The sequence below is a fragment of the Anser anser genome (genome assembly GCF_964211835.1).
Source record: "Anser anser genome assembly, chromosome: 1".
NCBI classification, from domain to species: domain Eukaryota; kingdom Metazoa; phylum Chordata; class Aves; order Anseriformes; family Anatidae; genus Anser; species Anser anser.
This window is the reverse complement of record NC_139720.1, coordinates 60,022,141-60,038,666: the sequence shown is the minus strand read 5'-3', so window position 1 is coordinate 60,038,666 and position 16,526 is coordinate 60,022,141. Positions and strand designations below refer to the sequence as shown.

General features: G+C 35.7%; 2 protein-coding genes across 6 annotated transcripts in view; one reads left to right on the top strand and one right to left on the bottom strand.

Moving 5' to 3' along the window:
* PARPBP (PARP1 binding protein) overlaps window positions 1-5,671 on the top strand; it is a 53,562-nt gene extending 47,891 nt beyond the window's left edge. For 3 of the 5 annotated variants that reach the window (XM_083808887.1, XM_083808889.1, XM_083808890.1), the window contains 2 exons: window positions 3,661-3,796; window positions 4,457-5,134. In XM_083808887.1, coding sequence (XP_083665013.1) covers window positions 3,661-3,796; window positions 4,457-4,791 — 471 coding nt within the window. In that variant the 3' untranslated portion in view covers window positions 4,792-5,134. Of the gene's footprint in view, window positions 1-3,660; window positions 3,797-4,456; window positions 5,135-5,562 lie in introns of those variants that run through there. The other 2 variants (XM_083808891.1, XM_083808888.1) reach the window with 2 other exon arrangements.
* On the bottom strand, window positions 5,288-13,567 carry PMCH (pro-melanin concentrating hormone). The gene is made up of 2 exons (XM_083809071.1): window positions 6,180-13,567; window positions 5,288-5,671 (listed from the first exon to the last, which is right to left on the bottom strand). The coding sequence occupies exons 1-2, from the start codon at window positions 6,423-6,425 to the stop codon at window positions 5,447-5,449; spliced, it is 471 nt and encodes a 156-aa protein (XP_083665197.1). The 5' UTR covers window positions 6,426-13,567; the 3' UTR covers window positions 5,288-5,446.
* Window positions 13,568-16,526: the final 2,959 nt, after the last annotated feature.

The window sequence follows — 16,526 nt, the reverse complement described above, 5'->3', positions numbered from 1 at the left end:
ATGTTTCCCCTCTTCCAGTCAGCAGGAACTTCGCTGAACTGCCACGACTTCTCAAATATGATAGCAGCTTAGATAAGCAATAAAAGCTTGCTATTACCTGAGCTATTAGGTAATCAGCTATGAGGACATTTTTCATGTTTGTATAACATGATACCTTGCTTTGGTGATGATATTTACCATTTATTCTTTTCATTCTCTTCCCTTTGCAGTCCTTTTTTTCAATTTACCTTTACTACTTTTTCTAAAATAACAAGGGTAAGGGTGCAGAGAATACATTTTCTCTTCCTTTTTATCTCTCTTTTCCTCTTCCAAATAGTACTCTAATTGTTTGGCTAGAAAATAAAAACATGTGTTTGTTGTTAGTGATGTAGGTTTTCAAATTCTATTATGCTATTCCAGTGTATAAAAAACAAATCTCAACATTCTTACTAACTATTGGCAGTACTGTCTGTATGCAGATGGTGGAAGGAGATCTGGAATAGATTATCAACTAACTTTTAGAAATAAATAGAGCATGCACCATTAATATTTTGTATAAATGTGAATGTTTTATGTTGGCATCTGAAATGCCAATCTGAACTGAAATGCTCCTTTAGGTACAGAAGTCAAGGTGGGAGAATGTGTTACATATTCTGTTCATTAGGGCTACTAACTGACCTACATGTGCTGAACACAGCATGTCTTATATTCTGTTTTAGTTTCTTGCAGCTGAACAATAGTAACAGTAAACCCCATTACATGAAATGCAACAGAATTTCTTTATCCATATAAGTACAACAATAACATCCTTCTTGCTTGTGAAAAGGAACAGGGACACTAAGTATGAGTTAATTTCACACAACTTATGTGCAACTACTTGATTAGCAAGTTGAGCTCTCAACATCTTTTCAGTCTCCCAGAGCTGTGGGTTACGGGGATGGTGACGTGAGTGGAGTTCAGGGAATTTAACGTGCAAAACCTCTCATTTTTAGGGCTATTTCAGGTTGTTGAAAGGCTTCATTTTGTGTTTTTCAATCAAATTGTAAGTTGCTCTTTTATCTTTAAAAACTTTCCAGAAAAGCTTTACATTTTATTTCAACACTACACTAATGTTCTTTTGTTCTGCCTTCAGGCTATTAAAATTTGCTTGTTGCTAACTCAATGTAATGCAGTTGTTGTACTGGCAAATATACATTCCTAGACCAGAAGGAAAGTTTGACTGTTTCAACAAGTCTAGTTTTGCACTCTTAATTCATATAAATCCTCTAGGTTAGTAGTAGCATCAGCTGAAACAGTTATATTTGGTAGAGCGTTGTCTAATGTTTGTAAATGACTAAATGGCATGTGATATGACAGAGTAAAGTTTTGAAGCATATTTCAAGCTTCAGTGCAGTTGAAATGAAGACAGATGAGTTTGTGAAACTTTTTCAGTATTTGATCTTTACTTCAGTCCTTTAACACCACATATTCTAATCCCTGCAAACTAAATTAGTGAAGTGTCAGGTGAGAGTAGTAAAAAGAAACCCTGATATCCCAAAAAACAACTGAATTTGTTGTTGTTTATAGAACACTATCGAGCTTTCTTTGATATTTTTTTGGGGCTGCATATATTATATCTTCATCAGCTCAGAATAAATTGTAGCTTATTTGCCTTTTGCAATAAGGATATGTGATAGAATTCTGTGCAAGATATTGTTGCATAATTTTTGATTTGTGTCATTTACTGAACAATAATTAAGGATTGAGCTGATTTAAAAGGATTATGATGAAGTATTGAAGAAAAATAGGAAACCCAGGAAACTTAAAATTATGTTTTAATATTTCTATTAATATTAATTCTTCAACTAAACAAAATTTAAGACCCTTATATTCTGATTAAAATAATCATATACATTAGGATATTAAAATTTAATTAAACAAGATTAGAGTGTTTTTTTTAATTATTTCAAATTATCTTTCTGATTATTTGGGTACAGTTGCTTTATCCTTCTGTACTGGGTTTATGTGGCAAGGTTTTGGTAGCAGAAGGCCTAGAGTTGTGACTTCTATGAGAAGAGATCAAGAGCTACCCCTGCATTGGTCAGAGCCAGTTCCAGCTGGCTCCAAAAGAGACCCACCACTGGCCAAAACTGAGCCCATCAGTGATGCTGGTGGCACCTCTGTGATAACATTTAAGAAAGGGTAAAAACAAAACAAAACCAACCAACCAACCAAACAAAACACACTGAATGGTAGCTGTAAGAAAGGAGTGAGAAAAATGAGAGAAACAACTCTGCAGACACCAACATCAGTAAAGAAGGAGGAGAAGATGCTCGAGGTGCCAAAGATTCCCCTAAAGCCCATGGAAAAGACTATAGCAAAGCTTTATGTAAGACTACATGGGTATGGGCATATTAAATCAGAAAAAATGTTTCTTTAAAAACAACAACAACAGCAACAACAAAAACCTGCGCTATAGTGGAGAGATACTTAGGCTGCATCTCAGTGTTAAAAAGCTGGAGTCTGTTGGTTTATGTGGATAAAAGCAGTATCTGATGAGACTGGCATAAACTGTGACTGAATTTTGTGGATGAAGGCCCCTGTAAAAGGAGGTTTCTGGCAATGTATTCTTTTCTGTTATTCTGTCTGAATTTGAAATTTTGAGTTGGAACTAAAACATCTGTAGGGCTGAAACTTGAACTCGAAGAAGAAAAGTGGAGTTGTATAATGCAAACTTTTTAACCTGAAAAGTGGCTGTAAACTTCCTATTCACCAAATCCAGTCCAAAAAAAATAGTATTCCTTTTGTGACACTTCTTGCATTTTCTTTTTCCTGATATTTCTATAGTGTCACTTATTCAGTTCGCATTTATTTGGATTTACGTGTGCCATTGTAGTGTAATTATTACCTAGAACTTCTAATCCACGCTGTACCTTTCAATATATTTTATATAATTCAGTAGAACTTCAAATAGTAATGAGGATACAATTTGTCTTGCAGAGTATATAGCATTTGTGATAAATTGGCCAGAAAGTACAAAGCTTGACCCTGAAATTCTAAGTGATAGTCAGAAAAACTGTAAGCTAACCATAAACTGAGGAAGGTTGACCTGGAACTACTGCTTCCAGTAAATATAGATATATTGACTATATTAAAATTTCTGTACAACTTTTGTAGATAAACCATATATTTTGATTTGTTTGTGCTATAGGGCTAGGTTACTTGCTTCCAGGACTAGGAGGCAGACATGGACATGCAGAACCAGATACAGTAGCGTTCTTCAATATTGTAGATTTCTGGCAATTTAGGGTGTGTGGGTATGTTTTGACAAATGTGGAGTTGGGCATAGGCATTCAATATGGAAATGCCTTTATTCTGTGATTAAATGGAAAATCTGAAATTTACCAAAGAGAAATGTGAAATAATACTTTATACTGAAGTTTTAGATACAAGTATATTGAAGCTTAATTTATATTAGCTGTCATTCTTTTTTTCAGTGTTACTGTTGTAAGTATTCTTCAAAGGCTATATACTTTGTAAATGAGTACTTCATATAAACATTTTTGATGTGAGTATACTCATTTTTCTAGTATTTGATCTAAAACTTTCAAGACAGGAGAATGGAAACTTAGTATATTATTAGTCTTGCAAGTGATGCCTTTTCCTTCTATAAGTAAAGATAATGTCAATTACTATTTACAGATGAAGCAATCTTCGATCAAATCTCAGTTTGCATGTACATATAAAAATGAATTGAGTGAGATAAAGGGTCATGGTTTCTTCAGCAGTAGCCAAATGTCAACCTGTGAACATCCTGCACCAAAGCAACATTTACAAGGTAAATATTTCACAGTTAGGCTGTAGTACAATTGAATAAGTGAATGTGATAACTAATATTTCAAGTGTTATCAGAGAAGGCTTTAGTAAAACTCAGGTATAAATATGTTTTCAAGAAAAAATTGACCTCTCATTATTTTGTATATTGTGTGATGCGAATGCCTTTATATTAAAATTGTAATGCTAATGTTTTAAAAATTTAAATATTTTTGAAACGTATGTATTAATGCTATCTTAAAGTAAAAAAAAATAAATTACACAATATAGTGTAAAATATACACTTTCTTATATTATGTAAACAAGCTAACTGAAATTTATATTTTTGCGATTAAGAAAAGACACATTTGGGTTACTCCACTAGAAGCAATATCATATATGTAATTTCTAGGCTCTTTAAGCATCTCTTCCGATATCTTAAGACTTTAAATCCACTTCCCTAATTCAGGTGCCATAACATATTTTTAGCAATATCATTTTAAAAAGTCAGTGTACTTAACACGTAGCAAATGTAACTGCAATGACCAGAATAGTTTTTCTTTGCTTTATAAAGCAATCATTTTGATTAAAAATCACTTGACAGTCCTCTGATAGAAAACATATGAATAATTCCAGGTAATATTTTTAATTTTTCACATATGTTTTTGATACTCTTATATGACAGAAGGTATGAATTCATGTCTTGACATACCAGTGCTTGGAACTATTTCTGAAAATGTTCATCAGAATAGAAATTATACAGAAATGGGAAAGCTGAGTTGTCGGCCAAGAAAAAAGAACTCCAGAAATGAACAGATGGATTTGAATAATGACAAAGTTATCTGTGATGAGGAAAGTGAACTATCTTTGCCAAAAAATGCTAAGAAACGTAAGACTTCAAACCATCCTCAGAAGAAATTGGACAGCAAAATTGATGGAAAAAGAAAGAACAACAAAACTGCAAGCAAGAATAAATTGATTGCTGGTCAGGCAAAATTAACTCAGTTTTTTCGACTGTAAGTTTTTATTTTGACATACATGGTCTGTTGACTCTTTCAGAAGTTGTAAAATTTTGCAAGTGAAGGGTGAAAATCATGAATTGCTTCCCCTTATACTCAAATAAGTGAAAATAGCTTGTGTGTAATATTAGACAAATATTTACAAGTCTGGATTATGCAGAAGTCTTTTATTTTTTTTGATTACAGTACAGCAGTAGTTACAACTATGTTCTCTTTTTGGTAATGAATTATGTTTCCCTCTACATTGTGATGTAAAAGTATTTTAGATGCATGTGTATAGCGACACTAAAGCACAATAACTTTTAATCATGTTAAATTCATAATAAAGTGTTTAATCTTTCTCAAAGAAGGTGGTGTAGGTCAGTCATTTTCAGACTTGCCAACAAGGTCGATAGACTCTTCCCAGCATACACCTGAGCACTACAGGAAAAATGTGGAAGTTTAAAACATCAGAGAACTAGGAGTCTTTATGGCCTCTGAAAATATTGTTAATTTAACAAATGCCTTTCATACACCCAACCAAATACAACAGAAGTAAACTGGAAATGTGGGATTTAATCAGCCCTAACAAATCACAAATATCCCATGGATTTTCTAAATGAGTTGTTATCAAATGGCGTCAGAGACATTGCACTATACTAGAAAAATAATATGTGTTAAAAAATGAAAATACACTTACTGTCAAAATCTCTCCTTCCTATAGGGAATTTAGCTGAATTTTCTTCATCTGCAGTCTCTCTTTCCTGTACTGATTCAATATTCTGAATTTCAGTGTCAGCTGGAAAAGCCATGGCTCCCTTCAGTGCAAGATAAGGTAGTTGCTTCCTGCCCACATTGATTGGCATAGCATGATTTAAGAAATCATCTCTGGAGCCTGTGCCCTGTTTTAAGAGAAAACAAGAGTAACAGTTTGTCGTGAAAAAGATATAATCAGTTGTGTTGACTTTTTAAATTATCAATACAAGTATTTTATCATTCAACATAATATCTAAAAGCAAGTAATGACCGGCATTACGTCTTTGGCTGAAACAGTTTTATGGAAAAGTATACTTTAACATAATGTCTGTCATATTTGGTGAAGTTGGAAACCTGTTGCTGCATATAATGAGATACTGAAACATATGCTTTTTACCCACTAGTTTTGACTGCGTATGTATCTGCTAAAATCTGGTTTTATTTTATTATTTTTTTTAATTCAACCGCCCAGGTTATGCATTTAAAAACTTGGAATTAAGTACTTGCAGTGTCTTGAGTGTATTATGCTTAGCTGTTGTTTTTTTCTTATATTCACCAGGTTATTGCTTTAAATTATTGTATTTGTCTTATAAAGGGCTATAAAGAGAATTTCTGTTTTACACTTAATAAAAAAATTTAAAACTGAAAACTCACAAAAAACTTTGGGTTTCTGTCATCCTCTTCATCCAAAAAGCTTTCTTCAGCCTTATAATGCTTCAGCAAAGGTATAGCTCCTCTCTTTCCAGCTCTATCTCCATTTTGAAGAGTTTTTCCTAGATTGAATGTGGTTAGCAACATATCTTCATCTTCAACCTTTTGCAGAGATTTTGAAACTGAGAGTAGAAAACCTTGAGAAAAAAGAGAGAGAGAGAGTATTAACATATACGATGAGATACACATTCTTAGTTACTTAATGCTTGCATAGAAGTTAAGCAGTTTTCAAGTTCTAAGAAAGCTTTTCAGCTGTAAATTAACATGTTCTCCATCTGTGCCCACTTTATATATTTTACAGAGTGAATGGAAACTACTTCAATTGCTGATGAGTTCTTTTAAATGAGTCATATTAAGGAGTAACCTTTTGTATAAACCTTCTAATCCCATCTATTGTTTAGAACTACTTAAACTTTTCTTTAGTATGGGTAATTTGTTTCTTTGTATGTTTTTAGAACAGCACAGATTAGCTCCGTAGAGGGATCAGGGTAGCAAAGTTCACAGAAAACACGAATGTCCACTTGTAGTGTTTATAAAGCTTTACATCCATTTATGGCAATTTGAGAAAAGGAGCTAATTTACATAAGTAAGCAGGACTGTTGTAAAGGTGTGATTTATCATAGTTTTTGATCAAAAGTGATCTATTAAAGAGTTGGAAAACTTCAAATTTAACAATAACTTGGACTACTACTGTGTTGGAGCTGAAGTCATTAATTTGTCCATTATGTTTCATTATTCAAAGGGCTCATGTTAGAAATCTTCTTTAATACCTGAGTAATTGTCTGCATTTTCTTTCCAAAAATGGACATTTACCACCTACAAATATAGTCAGATACGCTTGCTAGAAAAGTAGAAAGAAGCTTCATTTTTAAATTTTAAAAGTCTTTGAAGTATATCTATTATTCTGTAGAAAGAAATGCAGGATTTTCTGTATAACATTTTTTGCTTCATCTGGAAAGCAAATGGGGCCAGCTCAAATTTAGCTAATCTCTTTATGTCAATGATTCAAGCTGCCTATTCATTGACTGTGTGCCTCTGAGTTTGTTCTCATCCCTTAAATTTGTGTTTATTTTAACCTTTAGGGTACTGCATAGAACCTGCTATTCAAGGCAAACCACTAGGAAGTTGACCAACAAACTGAGCAGAAGGGGCACCATTTCCCCCTTGTTTTCATCCCTCACTCTCTGTTTTGCTTTTCATGCCTTTTCTCTGAACTGTCATACATTAGCAACATTTTTGTTTTATTAGCAAAAGTGATTTCTTGCACTGCTTCTCTTTTTTGTTGTTCTTGTTTTCTGATGGTCTTCTATCAGAAGTATCTACCAGTGATGTGGAGTGAAAGACAAAGTAAGACTGACCAGCCTACAACACATCAGTGGTAGCTGCAAACAAGTATACATTATGTCCTTATACAAACATGAAAAATGAAACCTTCCGTTTATATGTCTGAGTGCCAGTCCACATATTTAGTTTCAGGCATGCTTTAAAACTACAACTGTCTCTTCTTACTCTTATTAAGAACGTCCCAGCGAAGTTGTTGAAGTACAGCTTGGATGAGCAGACAGTGAAGTGGTTCTAAAACTAAGTGAATGGCTGAACCCAGAGGGTAGGTGTCAGTGGTGCAAAATGTAGCTGGAGTCCAGTAACAAGTGGAGTACCCCAGGAATGAATACCGGGTCCAGTCCTGTTTAACATCTTCATTAACAATGTGAACAATGGGTTAGAGTGCAGCCCCTCAGTAAATCTGCAGATAACACGAAAGAGAGTGGCTGACTCACCAGAGGAGCTGTGCAGCCAACCAGAGCGGCCTTGACAGGCTGGACAGGTGGGCTGACCAGAATCTCATGAAGTTCAACAAGGAGAAGTACAGAGTCCTGCACCTGGGGAGGAACAATCCCAGGCACTAGGACATGCTGGGGGCCACCCAGCTGGAGAGCAGTTCTGCAGAACAGGACTTAGGAGTCCTAGTGGACACTGTTGAACGTAAGTCAGCAGTGTGCCCTTGCTGACAAGAAGGCTAAGGGTATTCTTGACTACATTAGGCAAAGGAGTGGCAGCAGGTCAAGAGGTGATCCTTCCCCTCTGCTCAGAATTGGTGAGGCTGCACCTGGAGCACTGTGTCCCATTCTGGGCCACCCAGTACAAGAGACTTGGACGCAGATGGAAAGAGTCCAGTGGAGGTCCAGTAAAATGACTAAGGGATGGGAGCATATCTCTTAAGAGGAAAAGCTGAGAGAAATGTGACTCTTCAGCTTGGAGAAAAGGAGGCGTAGAGGGGAGGTCTCACCAACGTGTACAAATACTTGAAGGGAAGGTGCATAGAGGATGGAGTCAGGCTTTTTTCAGTTGCCAGGATGAGGCAATGGGCACAAACTAGAACACAGGAGGCTCTGTCTGAACATCAGGAAGCACTTTACTGTGCAGATAAAGAACTTCTTTGCTGTGCAGGTGAGAGAGCACTGGCCCAGCTTGCCCAGGGAGGTTGTGGAGTCTCCCTCCTTGGAGATCTTCAAAAGCCATCTGAACCTGGTCCAGGGCCACCTACTCTAGGTGGCCCTGTGTGAGCCAGATGACGATGACCAGACGTCCTGGCCAACCTCAGCCATTCTGTGATTACCCTTAGGTAAATGTACATCTTAATGCCTGAAAACATAATCTTCATGCAGCTTTTTCCCACTGTTGCAAGAAATAACAAGGGAGTATAGAATAGAAAGAACTGTGTGAGTAGATAGAAAATAAATGAGTGAATTAAGCAATAGTGCCTTTTAAACAAAAAGGTAATTACCATCTAATTACGGAATACCTATGGTCTGGAGACTGGCTAGCTAGCATCTAGCCTGACACATTTTTGCAAGATTTGTGTACGCAAAGGCATCAGAGGCCTGGAATTTCTCCCATACTCATGCATGAATAATTTTCACGCATGAGCTTTTGAGCCTAATGCTTAGTATTAACTGTTGAGCAATAAATAAAACAGGTATATCTGATATAAAGCCAGATTTTTTTTTTAACAGTATCAGAATTGAAAAACTTTACTATGCAAGAAAGTTTTTAAACAAGCTTAAAAAATCATTTTACTGAATTTTAGAATAGCACAAAAATACAAGGACACCTTTGTTCATTATGCTACAGGGCTTACTCAAAATCTCTAAATCTCTAGACAATAAAAATGCAAAGAAAACTCTCTCACAAAAATAGTTATTTTAATATTTTTTCAGTCTTATTTGAGGAGCACCTCACTTTGGCCTAACAAATGGGCAACAGCTGGGGAATGCGCCATTGCATTTTATTACCTCACACAGTCAATAAGCCAGACCTAAGGGGGCATGAAGCTTCTTCAGCATTTTCCTATTTAGGAACACAATACATATACAAATGCCTACTAATTTTTAGGCACATTTATTTAAGAAGTAATTGGACTCTGAATGGTTTTGATTATAATGAGAGGTGTATTCATCATTGAGTCCTTTCTTAGGTTTCTTTGTACCTAATAAATTGGTGTAGTCTCTTGGGAAAAATTTGCCCATATGCTGTTTAACATTAATTGAACTGTTCTTTTCTCTGTTTAAAAACAGACAACCAAAAACTATTCCTCATCTTCCCCCAGCTAAGTTTCTTGTTCTGAAAGACCTTCTTCAAAACAGTTCATTGTTGATATGACGATATGTGTAACTGTTAAGGGACTTTCAATCAATCAGAAACGTGGAAGGAAGAGATATTCCTCAAGTAGTATTGACTATTGGCTTCTTACTGCAGCAAAAAGCAAAAAGGAGTCATGATTGTGAGCATGCTGCATAAAAGCTACAGCACTAGTCAAATGTTGAATGGCAGAATTATAAATATTGGCTTGTTGATTACAGCAAATTTGAATAAGGTGGCTTTTTCTTTTTTTTTTTTTTCATATTTTTTCTTTTATTCCTCCTGCTATTAGATTCAACATAAATCTGTAAGCATAGAAGCTTTTTGGTCTCATAACACAAGGAGCAACTTTGGACTTCAGAGTATAAAGGAAATACTTACATCCTTTTCTTAGTTTTATTAACCTCAGTCTGCCTTGAGATTAGTTTGCTATGTCTGCCAGGATGCCTGGTGTTTTGCAAGTCTTTTTAGACTATTTGGTTCTCTTCAGTCAACTGTACCTCATCAAGCAAACTGTAGTTTATATAGCCATCTTTGCACTTACGTTCTTATTCTGTAAAAAAAGTTTGAATTAGTCTGTTTTGATATACAAACCTGTATTTCTGAGAAAAGTCCCTACAGCACAAAATTATTGTGGGTGAGACACAGTTAATTTGTCTGAAACCAACCAACAGCAGGAGCTCCCTTGTAAGCATAATAAAAGAGGCTGAGGAAGACTGCAGTCCCTTTTCTTTGCAGGGAGATGAGTAAATTTCAGCTAAGTAAAAACAGAAAAAAGCAGGAGGTGCAACTGAAATTCTGAACTGCCTTTGACTTCGTCATGTCTGGGAGAAGCCATGAGCCTGGCTATCTTGTGCAAGTCTACTAGAATTCCTGCAGTTTCTACTCTTCACCATTAACATTCATACAGTTTTGACAATGCTGAAATGCGTCACTTGTTTTGGATAACTAGCACTGAGACAGGAGAATTTCTTTAGAAGATTTGCCTCTTAAAAGTGCTGGACCAGTGCTCCTGGAACCATTAGTGGATCAAGCCCTGTAAAGGGCAGTGAGTACTGTTGCTCATATACAATGATCCTACGACTGACCATGGCTTGGATTTGAGAGCAGGAACACTTCCTCTACTTCCAAATTCATATGAAAGAAATTTGGTTAAGGTAAAAGAATTTTATTACCAGTATTGTCACAGGTCTTTTACTTGTCCATAAATTCTACTGAAGGTGTATTTATGTTCCATGCGCGCAACTACAAATTCTTTTAGTGAGCTGAATCCTCAGAGTCTGTTTGCATTGAGATGATATACTGCTCACATGGGGCTGTAAGATGAATGAACCCAACTCTGACACAAGTGCTTTTCACAGACCAGGTTTATAGTAAATCAACACTTTGTTAAAAAAAATAATCAAAACACTTGGCTCTTCGTTACCTGAATTTTTTATCAATAATATTAATTTGTGTTCTCTTTTACATTTCATTCCCGTTTTAAAATAATTTCATTTTCCTCTGGTTTTTTTTTTCTTTTTTTTTTTCACCTACTAGTATTTTGTTATTATGGCAGAGTATAAGCCTCAGGTTTTAACAATCTTGTTTCTTGTGAAAAAATAACATTGCGTTGTGTGTCCACAAAGTATTTTTACAGTGCTTTGGACACGAGGTACATTCTTGAGATATGCTATTCTGTAAGTAATTCCTGAAATGAACACAAAGGTCAGAAGTGTTTACAAGAAGCTGTGATGCCTAAAGAGAGCACAGAAATATTCTTATAAACTTTTCATATGTTAGGCTGAGTCACATACTTAAGGCATGGTTCTGGGTTTCTCCTGCTGGGTCTTTTGGTTTTGTTATTGTGAATTGAAATTCAATACCCACACAGAATCTACCTGGTATTTTTTCTGCTGTTCCCCATTCCGGTTGTTCATACTAACTATTCTGCTGTTTATTCCTGCCATTCACGTGCTACTAGCACATGGTGTCCAGAACCTTACAATATTTGTGATATCTTCATTACATCTGTAGGTCATTATTCTAGTGCTTATGATTGTTATCCAATATCTAGGATTGGCATTATGTTTTAGTGATTACTGTATCCTTGCAAGACTTTCTCTTGAATATTATCTATATCAGCAATCTAGCCAAATCGTACCTGTTTATCTCAATTACAGTCAGGTCTTTTTCATCCCAAACATATGAACTTTGTATATGATGAAACATGACTCACAGGCTCTGAGAAAGAGGAGTTGCAGGCTGTTAATCATACAGGTTCTACACTGCATTACCTTTGTCTTCAGATGAGACTGTGCTACCACTGATATTCAAAAGTACAGCCAGATACTTATAAAAGTTTTCAAGAGTTACTGCACAGAATGGCAGTCACACTGGAGATTCCAATGGAAGCTGTCCAGGAGAAATCACATAAGTTTCTGGACATAGTATGCATCTCTATGCCAGCATGCCTTGTAATTCCCATAAATGAGGGCCTTGTGGAGTCAGCCAAATTACTCTGGCAGATGTCTGCATCCTTAATATTGACAATCCAGATGGGTGGATTATTGTTATCCTGTGTTTTCAGCAAGCTTTGAACAAGTTTATAAACAGTGGTGCTGGGATTGTTATGTGCAGGAGCAGTCCATTGGACGGGTGAACATTGTGGTCTACAAAGATCAATGCCACAAGATAAAAAAAATTACACAAAACTTTAGTTCAATAGAAGCAAAAACAATCTACTTTTAAATTGTCTTATTCTAGTTATGAATGAGTGTTGTTTTAATCAGGGATGTTTTTATGGAACTTAGAATTCTTGTTCTGAAAAAAATATCAAAAAATGATTTGCAATAATAAAGAATTGTGAAAGATTTGCCTTAGCAAGAGTTACATTTTGTAAGGTCTGGTTCATTTCTTGGCAAGAAATAAAAATGGTTAGCCTAGTATATCCCTGTGTTTAGCATTTCTTTGAACACCAAGAGTCATTTTGCCCAAAGGCAAGAAACATCAGTTGTCTTCTTTGGGAAATGTACTGCTGCACTTACCTTTGCCAGACATTATTGTTTCAATTTGGTCATTTATTTAGATGCCAAATTTTGAATAAAAGTACTGTTTGCAGCTCATACTACTCTGTCTCACCATTTTGGGAGATGCAGTCTGCCATTCACAGTTGAATCCTCATTGATTCATATTCAAAGAATAATTACCTGCTGACAGTATATCTGGTTCTCTGAGATGTTATCAGCATACATCCCATAACCTACTCTTTTTTTTTTTTTTTTTTTTTCTGTCACTGCCTGCTGTAGACATTGAATTGTAAGTGACATTGAAAGGAGCAATGGTTCACTGCCCTTTTTGCTGTACATGTGTGTGTGAGGCAGATGAGTACACAGGGTACGAGGTTTTTTTTTGTTTTTTTTTTAAGTGGAAGTGGTACATATACACAAAGAGTAGAACCAATGTAGGTTACAGCCTTATCTGTGTGACTCATTAATGCTTTGTCTGTACAAAATGTACATTCTCATTGGATGTATAACAATTTGCCAGTGTTGTTCTATTTGAGATCTGAACTCAATGATAGATTTTGCTCCACAGTCTGTTGAATCTTTGTTTACTGTATTGCACTTTAAACCAGCTTGTCATTCAAAATAACCTGCCTATTGCAAAAAATTATATATATGTACATATATAAAAATTTATACATTCAAAATTCAGCACTGTCTTAATATTAAATAGAAATAGTACAAGCTTATAATCTCATCTAGATGTCTGAGAAATGTTTTTCTTGATAAAAACGGAAGACAGAGATTACTTTTACTCCTTTCTTACCTCTTCTAGGTTTTTGAGAAATATTTTTCCTGGCCAAAATGCAAGGTGAAGATTACTTTTACCCGTTGCTTACTCACAAACCTAATTCCAAATTTTTGGAAACTAGCATTTGAATATCAGAAATGATATCAAATGATATCAAATGATAATCATCATTTCAACCACCTCTAAAATAGCTCTCTGTTAGCTATGTTATTTATTTTTATGCAGATCAGACTCCAGCAGCGCTTAGTTGACTTAGAGAAGTGAACACATGGCAGAACTATGTAGGAAAAGAGTTGAAAGTATATTTTAATAAATGAGGCTTACTCTCATTTAAACTTTTACGTGGAATCTGTTGTTCTTCAGTAGTTTCTCTTATCCTACTCCCTCTCTACTTTCTGTTGAGAATGTGAACACAAGAATGGAATATAGCTACAGGAAATACCTTTGACAGTCAGCGTAGAACAAATGGTTGTTTCTTCTTCTTCAGTGTCTCACAAATATGTAAAGTAAAGCAAGACCTGGTAAGAAAGGCTTCAGGAAACTAACTCTTTGGTCTAAATTTCTCTGACCTTTTCAAAGAATGAGATTGAGAGTTTTCTCCACATCCTGCCTTTTATGCATAAAGGAAGACTCATTCTTCTAGCCTTATCAGAATTACTATGAATGCTAACAGTGATGGCATTAATAAGTTCAGCAGCAGCCTGATAAACAAGCAGGATTAGACCAGCAGTTCTGTTGTTCCATTAATAATGTTACAAGAGAAGGGAAATCCATTACATTTGAAAATTTACGTGTAAATGCAGCTTTTAAAGGAATGTGTTTCATTTCTTGAACACGTTCTTTGACATGCTATATTCTATTACATAGTTTTTCATGTGTCAATAATTTTTTCTTGAACTTTTTCTGTTCACCTACACTTGACTGAGCCAGTCATGAATTTGGAGACCGTCATCTCAATTATTTTTTAAGATAGTATAGTAATGTCATTTTATATAGAATGGAACACTTATCATTTTGAATAATCTGCAATATATATTTGATAATAAAGTAGATAAACTGGAAATTATTTTTGCTTCTGAATTACTACATACACATAACAGTGCTGTTAGAAAGTGTTACAGTCTTGAACTTCTAATAATTTAACAGAGCTCATGCTTAGAAGTTACTGTTTAATGAAAATTTAACCATTGGATATTTTTCTGAACTGCTAAGGTTGGATTCAGTTCAACTGGAAGCTGATTTGCAGTTTCTAAGATATGACTCACATACAGTCATGAGCAAGAATTGGTTGCCACTGCCTGTTGATTCAAAGATGCCATCTGTAATTGCAAACATTAATTTTAAATAAACATGATAGGCAGTTCCTGGCAGTCAGGTTTTAAGAACAGTCAGGTTTTAAGATAGGATTATACTGTCAATTCTGTACACTTCTGCCAACTGGAAGGGCAGTACAGCAGTGCAGAAGCAGTCAGGAAGACATTTGGAGTGCATTAAAAATGATTTCTTAACATAGGTGACTGAGAAATGATGAAGGGTAGCATTGTGGTGGACATAACACCAATATTGTGGAACTGGATTTGAAGGTTTGAGTGGCCTTGGCAGCAGTGACCATGGAATGGTGGAGTACAAGATCCTGAAGACTGCAGGGCAAATAGGATCACAGCTTTTAATTTCAGAACAGCAGATGGGCTTGTTTAAGGTTCTGCTTGGAAGAAACCCATGGAATGAGGTCATGGAGAGACGAGAGGTCTAGGAGAGCTGGGCTACCTCCTCTAAGCTCAGGAGCACTTCATCAGAATGTGCAGAGAAAGTCAAGAGAAGATGGCAGGAGATTTGCATTGATCAACAAGGAGCTCCTGATACAACTTGAACATGAGTGAAATGGAAGAAGATCTGGGTGATCTGGGAGCGCTATAGAGATACTGTCTGAGCATATACAGCTGGGTTAGAAAAGGCAAAGTCCAAATGGAGTTGAATCTGGTGCGGGGTCTGAAGGGCAAAGATGTGTTTTATAAACTTATTAGCAGCAAAAGGAAGACTTTGGAAGAAGGAAAAGGATCTAGGGTACTATAAGTATTATAGTACCCTATGCTATAGGGTATTATACATAATCACTCATTGAAAACTTGTCCTGTTAATAAATGCCTCTTTACATGAGTAGGTCAATGAACCTAGATATGAGAGTGCGACTGGAGCTCCATATTTGATCTTTTATGTAACCAAGTATCTTTAGTGTGAAAAGAAGCTTTGTTTTCTAAATTGTAAGGTGACGGAGCAGCTCATTCTCCAAACCATTTCCGAACATACTGAGAACAAGAAAATGGCTCACTTCTTGACCATTAGCAAAAGCATTTTTTTATTTAGCAGCTTTGCAGATAAGCCTCTGCAACCCTGGTGGGTTGACTATAATAATGACTATAAGCAGGAATATGACCTTGTAAGAAAAAACAGCAATATCCCAGGCTGCATTAGGTAAAGCATTGTCCACAGGTCAAGGAAGCGAATCTTCCCTTCTCAGCAATTATGAGGCTACATCTAGAGTAGCGTATTGTATGAAGTTCCAGACTCTCCAGTACACGAACATACTGGAGCAAGTCCAGCAATGAGCCACAAGTATGCCTTAACGATTGGAGCATCTAACAGGGAGAGGCTGAGATTGCTTGGGCTGTTTAGCCTTGTAAAGAGAATGTTAAAGAGGGATCTTATCGATGTGTATACATACAAGATAGAAGGTAGTAAGGAACACAGAGACAGACTCTTTTTAGTGGTATCCAGCAAAAGGAAAAGAGTCAAGGGACACAATATGATACATAAGAAATTCCACTTAAACATAAGAAATGAAATATCATGAAAGGG